This window comes from Gymnoscopelus braueri (genome assembly GCF_963280865.1).
Source record: "Gymnoscopelus braueri genome assembly, chromosome: 12".
Classification (NCBI taxonomy): domain Eukaryota; kingdom Metazoa; phylum Chordata; class Actinopteri; order Myctophiformes; family Myctophidae; genus Gymnoscopelus; species Gymnoscopelus braueri.
This window is the reverse complement of record NC_137614.1, coordinates 54,348,072-54,367,558: the sequence shown is the minus strand read 5'-3', so window position 1 is coordinate 54,367,558 and position 19,487 is coordinate 54,348,072. Positions and strand designations below refer to the sequence as shown.

Below are 19,487 nucleotides of genomic sequence, written 5' to 3'. Positions count from 1 at the left end.
AAACTTCAGGACTCTCTGAAACTGGTGTGATTGGTCTCAATAGAGACATTCAGGGTGCTTCTACATAGTGACTGCACCTGTTTCATGTAACACTGTTTATTTGCATCTGATTTTTAAATCTCTGTGTTGTTATCCATATCCTCACTGTATTGTCTGATTCACCGCCTTTTGCGATTATTTTATTGTTGTTTTCTGATTCTGCTTTTCTTTTTTGTTTTATTGTCAAAGTTGTGACATTGTAATGTGATTCAAATAATTGTTATCAGGGCGTCCTTGAAAAAGAGAGCTTGCTCTCAATGGGTTTCCCTGAATAAATAAAGGAAAAATAAAGTATGTACAATAGACAGTTCGAGGAGGGGGTTAGGTTAAGACTTTGACAGGGGCCAGTTTGGAATGTACCATTGATTGATTGATGTAGTTTATTTAGTAAGACATGCGAATAGTACATGACAGTACTTAACAGTACATGGAAGTACAAATTCACAATACAAGGTCTACTAAACTGGAACTCTCATTAAGCACGCAGCTTGTTTAAGATGAGAACCCCATGCACACAAATCATGATGACATATAAGAGGCAGACAGATATACACACTACTATACAGAATGTCATACAATCAGCTTTCAGGTTACTGGTATGAAGAGAGAAAAAAATATATATATATATAAAAGAGGAAAATGAAGGAGGGGGGGGGTAGGGGGGGGTAGGTTAAGACTTAGACAGGGGCCATTTTCGAATTGCAGCCTCCTGAAGGTGTATCTATAGGGCAGTTTTGAAAGTGAGTAGGGTTTTACACTCCTTTACTCCTTTTGGTAGGGCATTCCACATTTTTGATGAATAGCATGAGAACGAGTTCATTCCCTTAGTTGAGCCAAATCTGGGTTGAACATGATTTGTGGAGCTGCCTCTGGTGTTATGATCATGGACTTCATTAACATTTTGGAAGTATTTTGACAAATACAGGGGGATCCCAATGTTGTGGTGTATCTTGAAGACCAGGCCCATAGCAAGTTGCTGTACTCTGTCCTCAACCCTAAGCCATCCAATCCTAGCAAAATGAGCAGGGGTTAGATGGGTTTTGTAATTGAGGCCAAGAAGTAGCCTTACAAGTTTGTTTTGGGATGTTTGGAGCCTTGTTTTTAAGGCCTTGGAGGTGTTGTGATACCATGAAGTGCATGCATAATCATAATGATTAGCAGACCTCTGAGAGATGGAACGCTGAGTGCAGAGTGGGCGGTGACTTACTTGACTTAAACCCTTGTGCTCTTAGGGGAGCATAGGTCATTTATGGAATGTTTCGCCCTGCCTGGCAATCCCGTGCTTTTTTGCCGTTACCGCCTCTCACGACTTGGACGTGGGGTTGGATTTTGAGAGGCAGAGTGGGCGGTGCCCAGAGGCAGAGTGGGCGGTGCCCAGAGGCAGAGTGGGCGGTGCCCAGAATCAAACCCAGAAACTTGTGCTCTGCTGACAGAGCTGCAGACCAAAGCTTCCATAGCGTTGTCTCCTGCTCATGTGTGTTAAACATGTAGAATTCAGACCAAAGCTTCCATAGCGTTGTCTCCTGCTCATGTGTTAAACATGTAGAATTTAGACCAAAGCTTCCATAGCGTTGTCTCCTGCTCATATGTGTTAAACATGTAGAATTCAGACCAAAGCTTCCATAGCGTTGTCTCCTGCTCATGTGTGCTAAACATGTAGAATTTAGACCAAAGCTTCCATAGCGTTGTCTCCTGCTCATGTGTGTTAAACATGTAGAATTTAGACCAAAGCTTCCATAGCGTTGTCTCCTGCTCATATGTGTTAAACATGTAGAATTTAGACCAAAGCTTCCATAGCGTTGTCTCCTGCTCATGTGTGTTAAACATGTAGAATTTAGACCAAAGCTTCCATAGCGTTGTCTCCTGCTCATGTGTGTTAAACATGTAGAATTCAGACCAAAGCTTCCATAGCGTTGTCTTCTGCTCATGTGTTAAACATGTAGAATTCAGACCAAAGCTTCCATAGCGTTGTCTCCTGCTCATGTTAAACATGTAGAATTCCCACCAAGCCACAAGGAGAAGCAACATTGAAGGCCATTTGTTGTGGAAAAGGAAAGAGGGGTTAATGGTGACTAATTCAGCCTTATTAGTTCAGTTCAAAGCTGTAATTATGGTAAATTACAGCACAGCTCCTTGTCTGAGGTTCTTCCTCTAGTATTTACATTATATTTAACAGTAAAGGTTCCTCCTCTAGTATTTACATTATATCTAACAGTAAAGGTTATTCCTCTAGTATTTACATTATTTCTAACAGTAAAGGTTCTTCCTCTAGTATTTACATTATATCTAACAGTAAAGGTTATTCCTCTAGTATTTACATTATATCTAACAGTAAAGGTTCTTCCTCTAGTATTTACATTATATCTAACAGTAAAGGTTCTTCCTCTAGTATTTACATTATTTCTAACAGTAAAGGTTCTTCCTCTAGTATTTACATTATATCTAACAGTAAAGGTTCTTCCTCTAGTATTTACATTATATCTAACAGTAAAGGTTCTTCCTCTAGTATTTACATTATTTCTAACAGTAAAGGTTCTTCCTCTAGTATTTACATTATATCTAACAGTAAAGGTTCTTCCTCCAGTATTTACATTATATCTAACAGTAAAGGTTCTTCCTCTAGTATTTACATTATATCTAACAGTAAAGGTTCTTCCTCTAGTATTTACATTATTTCTAACAGTAAAGGTTCTTCCTCTAGTATTTACATTATATCTAACAGTAAAGGTTCTTCCTCTGGTATTTACATTATTTCTAACAGTAAAGGTTCTTCCTCTAGTATTTACATTATATCTAACAGTAAATGTTCTTCCTCTAGTATTTACATTATATCTAACAGTAAAGGTTCCTCCTCTAGTATTTACATTATATTTAACAGCAAAGGTTCTTCCTCTAGTATTTACATTATATTTAACAGTAAAGGTTCTTCCTCTAGTATTTACATTATATCTAACAGTAAAGGTTCTTCCTCTAGTATTTACATTATATCTAACAAAAAAACAGATGGCGAATGCATTCTTCTCTTTATAGGGCCTACACAGGTAATACCACAAACTACCTGTGAGACCTCTATGAATTGAACCTCACAGTCAGCAGTCAGTCAGTCAGTCAGTCAGTAATCCTATTAGATCCTGGTCCAAAGTGAAACCAGCTCCCATCACAACAGAACTGTAGCCCTGAGACTGAGGCTGAGAGTTCAGGAACAAAGCTGGACATGATCTGTCATTGAAACCTCTTCACAAAGCTCCATCTCATCTCTGCTGCAAAGACACATAGAAGCTCCAGTTACCCTGTTAATAAGCTAAAAATCTCACTCAGACAAAACCATGACAATCCAAAGCTAAGCTACCATAGCAATCTTTCAACTTGTCCAATGTCACTGTTGTGAATTCGTCCTAATAACAATGGAACTGTCATAGTTAATTATGTTATTATGGATCCTGGAACCATTATAAGACGGACATAATGTGGTCTGTGAACTTGTGGAGGTCGCTGTGCTCAGCCGTTCAGCCGTGACTCGTTGTGAAGCTGAGACAATTTAACACCAAAACATCCTGCAATGTTCATTATGAGACATTCTGCTGTACTGATTCCCTGCTTTCATATGACATGAAGACATTTAAATGAAAAGATGCTATAGATGACTCAACGCCAGCCACATTTGGTCACATATTATTAGGTATGATAAAACAGATGTACACATGAGCTTCCATAGGAGGCACCGAGGAGGATTATGATAATAATCCATAAGTAAGACCCATACAGTAGGCCTATATATGGGTCTGGGGCAGAGATAAGCTTATAATGAAACTAAATGATGAAATCCAGTGGTGGAAAGTAACTACCTATATTTACTTAAGTACTGTACTTAAGTAAAATTTTGAGGTACTTTTACTTTACTGGGGTATTTCTAACTTCCTTATTTTATACTGTGGCTATTTGAAAGCTCACAACGCATCGCAATGCGACGCGCTGTGAGCTTGTAGATCTGCTGTTTTCAAACATTTTAGTACTTTTACTTTTGGTACTTTAAAACATTTTAGTACTTTTTCCACCACTGATGAAATCTATAAGTGAGAACGGTAGCATTGAGATGAAGTGTGATTTAGAGGTGTTTAGCATCAGCCTTCACTAAACATCATGAAGAACCTGATAAATCTGTGGGCTCAGGAGGTGGAGCGGCTGCAGTTCGAACCCGCGCTCCCCCAGAGTCACCACAGTTGATTGAAAATGCTGCAGTGTGCATGCCAGGTGGCTAGGTGGCGCTGTGACACGCTGCCAGATAGACCAGTCTCACATGCGTATAGAACAACTTCCGTTCTACTTCCTATCACAGCTTTGTTTGTTTGGTTGCCATGTCCGCTTATTATAAGCGACTTTGGGCTTGTTTCTAAAGTGTAGTTATTGCTTATGTTGTTTAAACCAGTGGTTCTTAAACATCGCCATGTTAAAATTATAATTTTATACAATTATGTATTTTTGAAAATAGCAGATCTACAAGCTCACAATGTGACGTTGTGCGATGTGTGTAGTTTGGCTATTTTCAAATAGCCGTAGCCTAGTCGCTTCTTTTTTAGTGGGCTTGTTTTCATAGACCTGGTTGCTTATTCTGAATCTGGCAACACTGGTAAACACCGTTTTGCACGTTAACATGGAGACGCGAGGAAGATTTCCACTCTCTTCACTTTGTTGCGTTTTTAACCCTGATAACGCCGTTGTCGTCTAAACGGACGGCACATCTGATATTTTATTTTGCCTTTTCTCTAGAGTCGTCTAAACGAGGCCTTAGTCCCGAAGTGTCCTTGAGCAAGACAATGAACCCCTTAATGCCTCGCCTTGCATGGCGTTTCCTCTGCTGTCCGTGTGTGTGTGTGTGTGTGTGTGTGTGTGTGTGTGTGTGTGTGTGTGTGTGTGTGTGTGTGTGTGTGTGTGTGTGTGTGTGTGTGTGTGTGTGTGTGTGTGTCCGTGTGTGTGTGTGTGTGTGTGTGTGTGTGTGTGTGTGTGTGTGTGTGTGTGTGTGTGTGAATGGCTGAATGTAATGCACATTGCAAAGCACCTTGGAGAAAGGCGTTTTATATAAATGCACCATTTACCATAAAAAAAACCTAGAATGTTCTTGAGGGATGGAACGGTATATCCACCTCAGAGGGACAAAGGAGCTGCGTGTTAGAAGGCTGAAATAAATCCATAAATCTATGTTAGATTCTCTGCAAAGCCTTCACAGCGTGAGAGTGAGTGAGATTCAGTGGAAATGAAAGGAAAGCTGGAGGCCATGGTGCTCTGCCCTCCCACACACACACACACACACACACACACACACACACACACACACACACACACACACACACACACACACACACACACACACACACACACACACACACACACACAAACACGCACACGCACGCGCAAGCACGCATGCACGCACGCACGCACGCACGCGCACACGCACACACAGAGATGGCACACTACCAGGGCACTGAATGGGCTGCAGACAGACTCTTCCATGGGGGTCACAAGCAGAGCAGAGAGGAAGCAGAGGGTCTCTGTGGAGCCTGGGGTTCATGTTTCATTTGGATCAAAGAATCCATAAAGCTGTGTGAACATTCTAACCTTTACATATTAGAGCCAGGCAGCCATCAGTGTGTTAACTCTCTAACGCCGTGGCCTTTAACAAAATGCTCCAAATATCCAATAGTTTCATTTATCGCCTCAGTGCTCCTCATGCCCTCCCATGCAGACCCTCATGCCCCCCCCCCCCCTCCCATGCAGACCCTCATGGCCCCCCCCCCCCCCCATGCAGACCCTCATGCCCCCCCCCCCCCCCATGCAGACCCTCATGGCCACATGTTCATTCATTCTCTGCTCGCATAAAGCAGCCATTTTGTGTCAGAATGACGCAACGGTTATTGTCTCTGCTGGGTTCTGCTCTCATGCTCAGCTGTGTCTCTGTCAATGTTGATTTTGACAGCAAATTTGACATGCTGAAAATAGACGATCTACAAGCTCACAATGGTATTTGTGAGCTTGTAGATCTGCTATTTTCAGAGCGCAACACTTGAGCGCAACCAAACATAAAATATCTTGTCTTTTAGTTCTAGTGGATCTCTTCTCCACTAGTCTTAGTTCCACTGGATCTCTTCTCCACTAGTCTTAGTTCTACTGGATCTCTTCTCCACTAGTCTTAGTTCCACTGGATCTCTTCACCACTAGTCTTAGTTCCACTGGATCTCTTCTCCACTAGTCTTAGTTCTACTGGATCTCTTCTCCACTAGTCTTAGTTCCACTGGATCTCTTCTCCACTAGTCTTAGTTCCACTGGATCTCTTCTCCACTAGTCTTAGTTCCACTGGATCTCTTCACCACTAGTCTTAGTTCCACTGGATCTCTTCTCCACTAGTCTTAGTTCTACTGGATCTCTTCTCCTCTAGTCTTAGTTCTACTGGATCTCTTCTCCACTAGTCTTAGTTCTACTGGATCTCTTCTCCTCTAGTCTTAGTTCTACTGGATCTCTTCTCCACTAGTCTTAGTTCTACTGGATCTCTCCTCCACTAGTCTTAGTTCTACTGGATCTCTTCTCCACTAGTCTTAGTTCTACTGGATCTCTTCTCCACTAGTCTTAGTTCTACTGGATCTCTTCTCCTCTAGTCTTTGTTCTACTGGATCTCTTCTCCACTAGTCTTAGTTCTACTGGATCTCTTCTCCACTAGTCTTAGTTCTACTGGATCTCTTCTCCACTAGTCTACTGGATCTCTTCTCCACTAGTCTTAGTTCTATTGGATCTCTTCTCCACTAGTCTTAGTTCTACTGGATCTCTTCTCCACTAGTCTTAGTTCTGCTGGATCTCTTCTCCTAACTAAACGATAGGGCTCCAAAACCAAAAGGACATTTTAGGGCGCTGGGCTTGTAGATCAGCAATTTTTATATGATGAAGAATATAGGGCTTGTGTGGTTAGTTTACGCACACTGAGACAGCACAATATAAAATAACAATAATAATACTAATAACTAGAAAAAGTGCTCCTCGGAGCACAGGTCTCCGCCAGGTCAGGTAGGTTATTTTGGCCTCCTGGTGGCGCTATAATAGGCCAATGTGTAAAGGGTGCCATTTATTCCTAGGCCGTGCACGGCATTCGGACACTGCATGCATGATTTGAGGCATTTTGTTCTAAAAATGTGTTTTGCTAAATTTGACCTGCTGGTGGCGCTATAACAGGCCAATGTGGGTGTTTTCACCGCAATCGTTCATGATTTGCGGTATTTTGTTCAAAACGGGCCACTCCTGCAAACATTACATGTCAATGTTAGCCAATCAGGATGGAATATGAAAAATCAAACAGATCCGTCTTGATCACATGACTATAGAGATCATGTGTACCGATTTGCGTGAAATTTGGATACAATCTGAAGGCTTAATATCAAAAAATGAGTTTTACATAAGTCTGCCTCCTGGTGGCGCTATAAAAGGCAAATGTGAAAAATGCAGGACAAAGGTTTTTCCTTGGCCTCTAAAGAGTGTGCTTACAAAGTTTTACACTGATCGGTGCAGTTATAGGTAAAAACACGAATCGGCCTGTTACAGCGCCACCATGAGGCCGATTTGAACATTTTCAAATGGCATTTCTTCCTCGGCCTAATGGAAATGTGTGTGCAAAATTTCACGGAAATTGCATGCTGTGTTCATGATTTGAGGCATTGTTTTGGATACGGAGCACTCCTGCAAACTTTGAAAGGCAATTTTTGCCAATCAAGATGAAACATGAAAAATCTGAAATGAGCCGTTTCTTTTAATGACTATAGAGATACTGTGTACCGATTTGCAGGATTTTTGGCCAAAATCTGTAGGAGTAATGTCCAAAAATGTGTTTTGCACAAAACGGCCTCCAGGTGGCGCTATAACAGGCCAATCAGAAAAGATCAGGGCAGAGGTTTGGCTTTGGCATCCAGGGAGTGTGTGTGCTCAGTTTTGCAGCGGCTGAGCCAACGGTGCCAGAGATTAGCTGTTCACACGCACACACACACACACACACACACACACACACACACACACACACGGACACACGGACGGACGGACGGACGGACAGGGTGCAAAACATACTCTCTCTCTTTTTTTTTGTTGCTGTCACACAGCTGTGTGCAGTGGGATGAAGCCAGGAGAGGTGTGTGTGTGTGTGTGTGTGTGTGTGTGTGTGTGTGTGTGTGTGTGTGTGTGTGTGTGTGTGTGTGTGTGTGTGTGTGTGTGTGTGTGTGTGTGTGTGTGTGTGTGTGTGTGTGTGTGTGTGTGTGTGTGTGTGGCGGCTGTATCTCCTTAATTAATTCCTGTTCTGGGAACTTGTTGTTGGTGTTGTGTAATTAATTAAACAGCTGTGTGAGAACACTCTGCTGTAGGATGTTTTAGATTTATATTTATACACACCTGACCTGCCTGCTAAGTATAAACACTTAGTAAACTCTGTAATACACTGATATACAGAGATGTATTATTGTAGAGTGTATAACATTGTAATACTGTGATATTATATAATTTGAGCTTTTCAAGTGGGCCCTGATCACAGAATCAGGGTTATAATTAAATAAGCCTCAAGGCTTAATATGAGATTAACTTTAAGAGCACTCACAGTAGTTACTAATGAGATACTTGTATTATGATGTAATGACTGATTAATTACTCCACTTTAAAACCTATCCTGCACTGCAGTGTGTTTGTACCTCTATATAATATATATATATATATATATATATATATATATATATATATATATATATATATAATGTAGCTCTATCTACCTTGTTGACTACAAATTAATTGGTCTTCACTACACACATTCACCTTTGACCTCTTTACGAAGCACTTCATCTTCATAATTGGTCCTCACTAACGCTCATTATCATATCATAACCTGCCTTCCGATGATGTCACTGGTAGGCAGGTTTCTGAAGTGTCCACAGCCCTCCTCTGAGACACAGTGAGTAGAACAGAAGTGGTGTCATATCATAACGAGCATTAGTGAGGACCAATTATGTACGTAAAGATACGGTTTAAAATGGGTGAAGTGCTCCTTTAAGCCCTTCGTGTACTTCATCGTATAACACACGGTGAAAATAGCTGATCTTCAAGCTCACAACGCGTCGTGTTGTGAGCTTGAAGATCAGCTATTTTCACTGCTTTCTCTTGTGTGAAAGCACCGTCAAGATGAACATGATTATTGGGGTCAGTGTACCTGCCAGAGGGTCCGCTGTGTCATAATCCCCTCTGTGTGTGTGTGTGTGTGTGTGTGTGTGTGTGGGTGTGTGTGTGTGTGTGTGTGTGTGTGTGTGTGTGTGTGTGTGTGGTGTGTGGTGTGTGGTGTGTGTGTGTGTGTGTGTGTGTGCGTATCTGCAGTGTGTTTGTATGTTCAGACATCTTGTCTCAAACGTCCTGAACTGTTCCTGAAGGATCTGTGTTGTTTATGAGGATGATGACTCATAGGTTCTGCATGATCACTTCATATTAGAGCATTACACTCACTTTAAGCACGGGGGGGGGGGGGTCCAACATGAAGACGTTTGAGACCCGGCGACTTAAACCGTGTAAACCTACTGCTGGTGTGGAGTCCCCCAGGGCTTTATACCAAGCCCTCCCCCTCAACACCGCCGGAAATAGCAGATCTACCAGCTTGTAGATCTGCTATTTTCACTGTTGATGTTGAAGTGGATATCTGTAGACTAGGATATTCTATCACCACTCACCAGATGTATGGATGTGATTGAAAGACACTTAGTCCAGGCAGATCTTCAATCATCATCTGTTTATTTGCGTGCAGGCAGGTCACAGCATAGCAGTTAGCAGGCAGTCAGCTCCGTAGCCCTCATAGTTCAACTGCTACTAAATATAACCCTCTCCTCACATTTAAAGGACCCCATGTTGCAATTCTTCTTTTGATTCGCCCCCTCCTTTCTGATGGGGTCCTATTCTTGTGCAACAACACAATAACATGTCGATATCATCTAATTTCGGGGAACTTACGGTACAAACCCTGACTTGTACAGCTTCTAGAACGTTCCACTGCCTTCCCAGACGCTCTGAGTGCTGCTGCCTTAAGTAGAAACAGCTGTATAACAGCAGTGTAAACTAACTAAGTACATTTATTCAAGTACTGAAACGTCTTGAGGCCTCCTGACTGTATCATAGGATTTAAACCTGTCTATATGTCTCTTTTATAGAAGTATTTGCCACTACAATGTTCAACAAATCAGAGTTTTATAGTTTAAAGGAGGAACAGTTGATATATTAATTAGCAGAGAGCTCGTTAAGAGGCTCGTTAAGAGTCTGCTGTGAAGCATCACTAATGGAGATAATAAAAGAACACAGACCCTCCCGTCACATTTACCTCTTGTTTTAATTAAAACAGACCTGATAACCATGAATGTGAACGTGTAATTCACTATTAAAACAAGTACGCCCCCTGAACTATTATGTCACATGATGTACAAGTAGGCCACACCCCCTGGACATGATGCTAGTATGTCACATGATGTACAAGTAGGCCACACCCCCTGGACATGATGCTAGTATGTCACATGATGTACAAGTAGGCCACGCCCCCTGGACATGATGCTAGTATGTCACATGATGTACAAGTAGGCCACACCCCCTGGACATGATGCTAGTATGCCACATGATGTACAAGTAGGCCACACCCCCTGGACATGACACTAGTATGTCACATGATATACAAGTAGGCCACACCCCCTGGACATGATGCTAGTATGTCACATAATATACAAGTAGGCCAGGCCACGCCCCCTGGACATGATGCTAGTATGTCACATAATATACAAGTAGGCCACACCCCCTGGACATGACACTAGTATGTCACATGATATACAAGTAGGCCACACCCCCTGGACATGATGCTAGTATGTCACATAATATACAAGTAGGCCAGGCCACGCCCCCTGGACATGATGCTAGTATGTCACATGATGTACAAGTAGGCCAGGCCACGCCCCCTGGACATGACACTAGTATGTCACATAATATACAAGTAGGCCACACCCCCTGGACAGGATGCTAGTATGTCACAACCTTTTGTCTGATGCAAGAAGGTGGAGCTCCATGAAATAAGTGTGTGTGTGTGTGTGTGTGTGTGTGTGTGTGTGTGTGTGTGTGTGTGTGTGTGTGTGTGTGTGTGTGTGTGTGTGTGTGTGTGTGTGTGTGTGTGTGTGTGTGTGTGTGTGTGTGTGTGTGTGTGTGTGTGTGTGTGATGTAAGAAGGTGGGGCTCAGAGGAAATCACCACTGATGCAGTCTGTTAGCCTGGCTTTGTCCAGACTGATAACATGGATTCACTCTCACGTTCCTCCCCGGTATCAGTCTGGACTTCGGCCCATAGGGAGCGAGTATGAGAAATCATTATTTTGATGCTTTTCATTGTTGTACGGACAGCAGTTGAAACGCAGTCACTGATTGGCCCGATCATTTTCTGAAATCTCATCATACTCGCTCCCTATGCTATGTTCAGTGTTACACCGCACTTAACTAAGCATGATGAAGCCTCTGAGGTGTGGCGTAAGCATGATGAAGACTCTGAGGTGTGGCGTAAGCATGATGAAGACTCTGAGGTGTGGCGTAAGCATGATGAAGCCTCTGAGGTGTGGCGTAAGCGTAAGGCATGGATTTATACTCAGAGGACGTTCAGGATAATTGGAAAAGGCAATTCTCTTGAATGCTGCCTTCAGGTGCAGCATGGAGAGGAAACGAGGCTTTTACGTGGTGTGGAGAGAGAGATCAAACCCTTTGATGTTTATGTGTGGATGTGCTGCTACACACTGATGTTTATGTGTGGATGTGCTGCTACACAGTGATGTGTGTTTATGTGTGGATGTGCTGCTACACACTGATGTGTGTTTATGTGTGGATGTGCTGCTACACACTGATGTGTGTTTATGTGTGGATGTGCTGCCTGCTACACACTGATGTTTATGTGTGGATGTGCTGCTACACACTGATGTGTGTTTATGTGTGGATGTGCTGCTACACACTGATGTGTGTTTATGTGTGGATGTGCTGCTACACACTGATGTGTGTTTATGTGTGGATGTGCTGCTACACACTGATGTGTGTTTATGTGTGGATGTGCTGCTACACACTGATGTGTGTTTATGTGTGGATGTGGTCAGCACAGCGTCAGAGTACATCATACCAGAGCTCTACATTGTTCATCAGTCCAGGCCTCTGAATAATAGAAGCTGATCCTGAGCCTTGATTTAAATTATTCATAGCAGGGAATGTAGGGAGGAGGAGCTAGTGCTCGTATCACCATGGTGATGGAGGAGGAGGAGCTAGTCTCAGCTGTAAATATGTATTTAGTTTTAGTGACTGAATCTACAGTTGATTTAGTCACACATCTGTATTTTGGCCTTGATGGCGTCGTTATGCCTGATTTATACTTTGCTGTGTGCTGAAAATAGTTGATAATATACTATAGCCTACTGTGCCCCGACAATAACTGATCTACCAGCTCACAACACATTGTCTGTACGTCCGTCCATCCGTCCGTCCGTCCGTCCGTGTGGGAACTCAGCCAGAGGATGACAGTTGTCACTGTGGTTACACACTATGGTTACATACTCTTATCCTGGACACACACTGCCGGCTTTTAGTACAACTGTGTGTGTGTGTGTGTGTGTGTGTGTGTGTGTGTGTGTGTGTGTGTGTGTGTGTGTGTGTGTGTGTCAGAATCAGAATCAGAATCAGAATCAGTTTTATTGTCACATCACAGGTTTACAAGGTAAAAAAGTGGGTGAAATTCGTTTTTGTACATCGTTCCCATCGCAACGTTAATTTCCATAGAAAGAAGAGGGGGGGGGGGGGAGAAGAAGAGGGGGTGGGGGGTAAGTGGGAAGGAGATCAAAACAAGAGAGCAACAGAAGGCCAGACAAGTTATCTACATATTTACAAAGTACCTGAGATATTAAAAAACTAAGGTGCCTGAGCATAGCAGCAATGTATGTATACTGTGCATGTTATACTTATACTGTGCATGATATACATACATATGGACGTTAAGGTGCTTAGAGGAAAAAAGAGCACAATAAAAAGACAAAAAAAGTCAGTGCGTTATACATGGGATTAAGGTGCAAAAGGTCAGTGCGTGTCCACCTAGGGTGGACACTCTGCGTGCGTGCGTGCGTGCGTGCGTGCGTGCGTGCGTGCGTGCGTGCGTGCGTGCGTGCGCGCGTGTGTGTGTTCATTCAAACAACGCCTGGAACAATAATATTTCCAACGCGATCCTCCATTGCAGCGTGATCGCCGATCGGAAACGGCTCGTTTCCACCACATTAAAAAGAAATGGAGATATTAAGCTTTTAGTCAAGGAGATAACATTGAAAACGCCGACCGGAAGGATTTTTGACATGGAGCCTCATCCAGCCTCTTCTTCTCAGAAACTCCTTGGGTGATGTCAAAGTTTCGTTTTAGCGCCCCACGTGGGCCACTCGTATAAAAATAGAATTGGGTCAAAAACGGTCCGGACCGTTTTCGGCATTCAATGTGTTAAGGTGTGTGTTTGGTATCTTCCAGATGTTTAAGGTGTGTGTTTAAGGTGTGTGTTTAAGGTGTGTGTTTGGTATCTTCCAGATGTTTAAGGTGTGTGTTTAAGGTGTGTGTTTGGTATCTTCCAGGGACGCTGAGCAGCCGACATGCCTGGAACCTGGAACCTGTTGAAGAAGAAGCCTGAGGCCATGGTGGGCCCGGAGCCCACCGGGGGCGAGGCGGGCGCTCTGACCGTGGCCCCCCAGCCCGTCGCCTCCACCGCCGCCGACAACTCCACCGAAGCCGTCAGCAAGAACGACGCCTTCGACGAAATCAAGAACAAGTTCCTGAACGAGATCGACAAAATCCCACGTGAGTACGAGGACCGTCACCGCTATGACGCCATCGTGTGAACGGACATTATTTGAGAGTTCGGTCAGAGGAACATTCACGTTAAAGTAGATTTAAACCATTTATTTCCACAAATGGAATAATAAAGAGTTAAGCTTGGCCTTAAAGGCTCTGCTCTTGGAGATATTCCCTGAATTGTGTCCATGCAGCATGCTAAGCACAATCAGGGAATGCTAAGGAAAGCCCCCTACAGGGATACCATATCAAACAATAAGTGATACATTGACATATTAGCTTGAGTTAGCAGATATAAATGACAGTCACAAGTATTTGAGCCTGTGCCTAAAAAGGTGGAGGCTGGGGTGGAGGAGGGAGCTAACAGCAGTGGTGGATACATTTACTTAAGTACTGTACTTAAGTACAATTTTGAGGTATTTGCACTTTACTTGAGTATTTCCAATTTCCAATACTTTTACTTCTACTCCACTACATCTCAGAGGCAAATATTGTACTTTTACTCCACTACGTTTACTTGAAAACTTTAGTTACTAGTTACTTTTCAGATATAAACTATGATATTATGAAACATACATTAACCACTTTAGCCCTATTTTATATCTAGGCTATTTGAAAATAGCCGATCTACAAGCTCACAACGCGTCACATCACGACGTGTTGTGAGCTTGTAGATCTGCTATTTTCAAATATTTAGTAATTGTCTGTTTAACACATATTTAACACTGTTACTGAACAAACACTCTATAGTAATGATTACTATCACAATAAAGAGCTATTTAACACTTATTGTAACAAACACATATCACTTACTGCGTGTTTAATAGTTTAACGGTCAGCTAAATGTCATGATCTTTGAAACGCCAGTGAGTCAGACGCCAGCCGTCCTGATTGGAGCAGACATTGTGTTAGAATTGGATCTGGTCCGTCGCTTCAGGGTGTGTGTGTGTGTGTGTGTGCTTGCGCGTGCGTGTGAAGCAGCTAATGTGTTTATTTTCTATTGATTGACAGGCCACTCCTCCTTAACGAGGCACAAATCTAATTCTCGCCTCATGTAATTGCCAACTTATCACCTCCCTAGCATCTATATGCGTGGCTCAGGCATCTATATGCGTGGCTCAGGCAGGTATCAGTGTTCTGGTAAACGATTGCCGGGTCAAAATGTCAGATCAGTTTATTTAGTTGTAGAGATGTGTTGCAACACTCTGCTGCTGTTGCTAGGCGACCCAGCGTCCTGCCGGCTGTTTACTCCGCTAGGCTAATTTAAATCATTATGCTAATTAGAATAATACATAATTAACAGTTTGTGGTTTCCTGGGGGAAGTGGTTTACTAGACGGGAAGGTCACAAAGGTCGCAGCGTTCAGGCCACTGGCGGGAGTGTTTACAGCAGGGGAGGGGTGTGTGTGTGTGGGGGGGGGGGGGGGGGGTAGATATTTAGATAGATAGATACCTTTAGGAAATTCAGACGCCAGAGACAGCACAGCAGTAAAAGTTACAGATACAGGGCAAAGACGTATATGTACAGAAGAATAACAATACAATAAATACACCCACAAACTTATTATTAATACAAGTATACAGATTCCTCCTGCCTGGTGCAAGAGAAGAGAGATACCTCAGCACAGGTAACGTTGAGGTAGATCTCCTATCAGAACATGTAACGTTAAGGTAGATCTCCTATCAGAACAGGTAACGTTGAGGTAGATCTCCTATCAGAACATGTAACGTTAAGGTAGATCTCCTATCAGAACAGGTAACGTTAAGGTAGATCTCCTATCAGAACATGTAACGTTGAGGTAGATCTCCTATCAGCACATGTAACGTTAAGGTAGATCTCCTATCAGCACATGTAACGTTAAGGTAGATCTCCTATCAGTACATGTAACGTTAAGGTAGATCTCCTATCAGCACAGGTAACGTTAAGGTAGATCTCCTATCAGCACATGTAACGTTAAGGTAGATCTCCTATCAGAACATGTAACGTTAAGGTAGATCTCCTATCAGAACATGTAACGTTAAGGTAGATCTCCTATCAGAACATGTAACGTTAAGGTAGATCTCCTATCAGCACAGGTAACGTTAAGGTAGATCTCCTATCAGCACATGTAACGTTAAGGTAGATCTCCTATCAGCACAGGTAACGTTGAGGTAGATCTCCTATCAGCACATGTAACGTTGAGGTAGATCTCCTATCAGCACATGTAACGTTGAGGTAGATCTCCTATCAGAACATGTAACGTTAAGGTAGATCTCCTATCAGCACAGGTAACGTTGAGGTAGATCTCCTATCAGAACAGGTAACGTTAAGGTAGATCTCCTATCAGCACATGTAACGTTGAGGTAGATCTCCTATCAGCACATGTAACGTTAAGGTAGATCTCCTATCAGCACATGTAACGTTGAGGTAGATCTCCTATCAGAACAGGTAACGTTAAGGTAGATCTCCTATCAGCACATGTAACGTTAAGGTAGATCTCCTATCAGAACAGGTAACGTTAAGGTAGATCTCCACCACACCGATACCGGGCCGACTCGGCGGCGGGAGGCGTTGAAAAGCGCCTCCTGCCGACAACCTGTTGTCGATAGCGCTGTGTCGTCGCGTCGGGACTGGAACAGAGTCAGGTACCGTTGCCCTTTGCGTGCCTCGTTATACATGTTCTTAGACTGAAGCCCCTCCAGCCTCGTCTTAAAGGGTAAAGGAACTCTCAATCTGCATGTTGAGCTGTGAGGACCTTTCTGTCATAAAGACAAGTTCCTCTTCCTGTCAGGACCTTTCTGTCATAAAGACAAGTTCCTCTTCCTGTCAGGACCTTTCTGTCATAAAGACTAGTTCCTCTTCCTGTCAGGACCTTTCTGTCATAAAGACTAGTTCCTCTTCCTGTCAGGACCTTTCTGTCATAAAGACTAGTTCCTCTTCCTGTCAGGACCTTTCTGTCATAAAGACTAGTTCCTCTTCCTGTCAGGACCTTTCTGTCATAAAGACTAGTTCCTCTTCCTGTCAGGACCTTTCTGTCATAAAGACTAGCTCTTATTTCAGCCTCCTAGTTTCCAACATATGTTTTGTTTCTTTGAGACACATTTTGAAGAAAAACAGGGTCTGTATCTAAATATTGTATCTAAATACTGTATCTAAATACTGTATCTAAATACTGTATCTAAATACTGTATCTAAATACTGTATCTAAATACTATACTACATGTACAGTAATGTGGGTCCTTGACATGTTTGTTTACGGCATACATTTTACGGTCTCTCTTACGGTCTATCTTTGTGCGCGCGTGTGTGTGTGTGTGTGTGTGTGTGTGTGTGTGTGTGTGTGTGTGTGTGTGTGTGTGTGTGTGTGTGTGTGTGTGTGTGTGTGTGTGTGTGTGTGTGTGTGTGTGTGTGTGTGTGTGTGTGTGTGTGTGTGTGTGTGTCTCAGTACCCTCCTGGGCGGTCATTGCCATAGCCGTGGTAGCAGCTCTTCTCATCCTGACCTGCTGCTTCTGCATCATCAAGAAATGCTGCTGCAAGAAGAAGAAGAACAAGAAGGGAAAGAAAGGAAAGGGGGATGTGGGCATGAAGAATATGAAGGGAGGAGAGGTAGGAAATATTAATAACTACAGTATATGTATACCATTCACTCTATACCTAACCACACCTAACCCTATACCCCATTATAACATAATATACATGAAGAACAAGAAGAGAGGAGAGATATGAAATAATATCTATATTACCATATACCTTATACCTAACCATAATATATATATATATATATATATATATATATATATATATATATATATATATATATATATATATATATATATATATATATATATACTCACACCATAAAGTATACTTCAAATACTCACACCCTTCCTGTTTCAAGTGTAATTTTAAATGAGTAAAGTTTACTGTACAGCCACATAGCATTATCCTCCAATAATAATTATTATTATACTAATAATACTAATAATAAGATAGTGTGTCATTATGTTTTTGCACACATATTTAACTAACTGTCTGAATCTTCAATATACAGTCCATCTACGTTATTATAATCATTGTTTATTGAATGTATCTGTCATGAATGTTGCTTCTCTCTCTCTCTCTCTCTCTCTCTCTCTCTCTCTCTCTCTCTCTCTCTCTCTCTCTTGTGCTTTTGGTCTTGGAAGGAAAATGATATAAACAATGTATTCAACATGTATCTGATCATTAAGGTCAATTACATGAACATAATGACATAAACAATGTATTCAACATGTATCTGATCATTAAGGTCAATTACATGACAATAAGATGGAAATACTTGTATTTAAGGTGCATTGTTCTGAAATGTATTTCCTTGTTTATGTCACATGACCAGTGGCCCTATCACATGACCAGTGACCCTATCACATGACCAGTGACCCTGTCACATGACCAGTGACCCTGTCACATGACCAGTGACCCTCTCACTGCTAAATAGTACAGAGTAAATGATGTCTTTGGGCCAGTTTAACGTTTCAGTGTAAAACAGAATGTTGGGGGCTTTTAGATCATGCCCTATAGCGGTGGTTCTCAAAGGAAGGTCCGGGGAACCCTGGGGTCCTTGAAAGGGTTCCAGGGGGTCCCCAGCATCAAAATCAGTTAAACCACGTTAACCCTATTTTATATACTGTGGCTGTTTGAAAACAGTCGACCTACAAGCTCAGCAACGCACTGCATCACGGCACGTTGTGAGCTTATAAATCGACTATTTATTTATCTACTGTATGTTGGGGGGGGGGGGGGGGGGGTTAGAAAAGTCTAGAAGAATGTGGAATAATTGAAACAAATAATCAATAGACTAATCCTCTGTGACGAGGGTCCCTGACACTAAAGCTTTTCACATTTGGGGGATTACATCATCAATTGGGAGGCTCGTCTTTTGCCATGAGAATCATTTGAGAACCACTGATCTCCAAGTCCAGTTTGAGTGTTTTTACTTTGATTGTGTTGTTCTCTGGTTGTCTTGTTGTGACTCTCTCTTCCTTCCTGCTCTGTGTCTGTCGTCTTGTGCTCCGTGTATCGTCACTGTGGTGGATTCTTCTTCTCTCTCTGTGCCTGACGGTAGGTCTGACATGATGGTCCTACTGCGCCCCCCTCTGGCCGCTCTGTGTAAGCGCAGGCCCAGGGCCGGGTGGTGGTGGTGGTGATGGTGGTGGGCGGGGGGTGATGATGGGGTGGGGCGGGGGCGGTGCTTGGAGGGACTGATTTGCATAATGATGACGATGATGATGACGATGACGAGTGCGATGGCTTATCTGTTTAGTCTTGCAAGGTTTGCGCTGCGACTGCGTTGATTGCAGGGTTTGCTTGACGGTCGATGGGCGCTTCGCAAATCACTGAAATGACTTGATATGATATTATGTGATATGATATATGATATATAGGGCTGCACAATATATCGGAAATGTATCGCGATATCATGCACAACAGACATATCACGACTGCACTAAATGGTGTATTTAAGTACCATGTGTTCACTCTCTTGAAATATACAGTCATCCATTTCTTGCTTCTTTCTTTATACATACAGTAGCATTTTCATTGTCTGGAT

At 42.6% G+C, this 19,487-nt stretch overlaps 1 protein-coding gene across 1 annotated transcript in view; it reads left to right on the top strand.

Moving 5' to 3' along the window:
* LOC308097113 (synaptotagmin-2-like) overlaps positions 1–19,487 on the top strand; it is a gene marked incomplete at its 3' end in the record, with an annotated part of 46,702 nt that overhangs the window by 8,164 nt on the left and 19,051 nt on the right. The window contains exons 2-3 of the mRNA XM_080444709.1: positions 13,702–13,924; positions 17,343–17,503. Coding sequence (XP_080300835.1) covers positions 13,720–13,924; positions 17,343–17,503 — 366 coding nt within the window. The 5' untranslated portion in view covers positions 13,702–13,719. The remainder of the gene's footprint in view (positions 1–13,701; positions 13,925–17,342; positions 17,504–19,487) is intronic.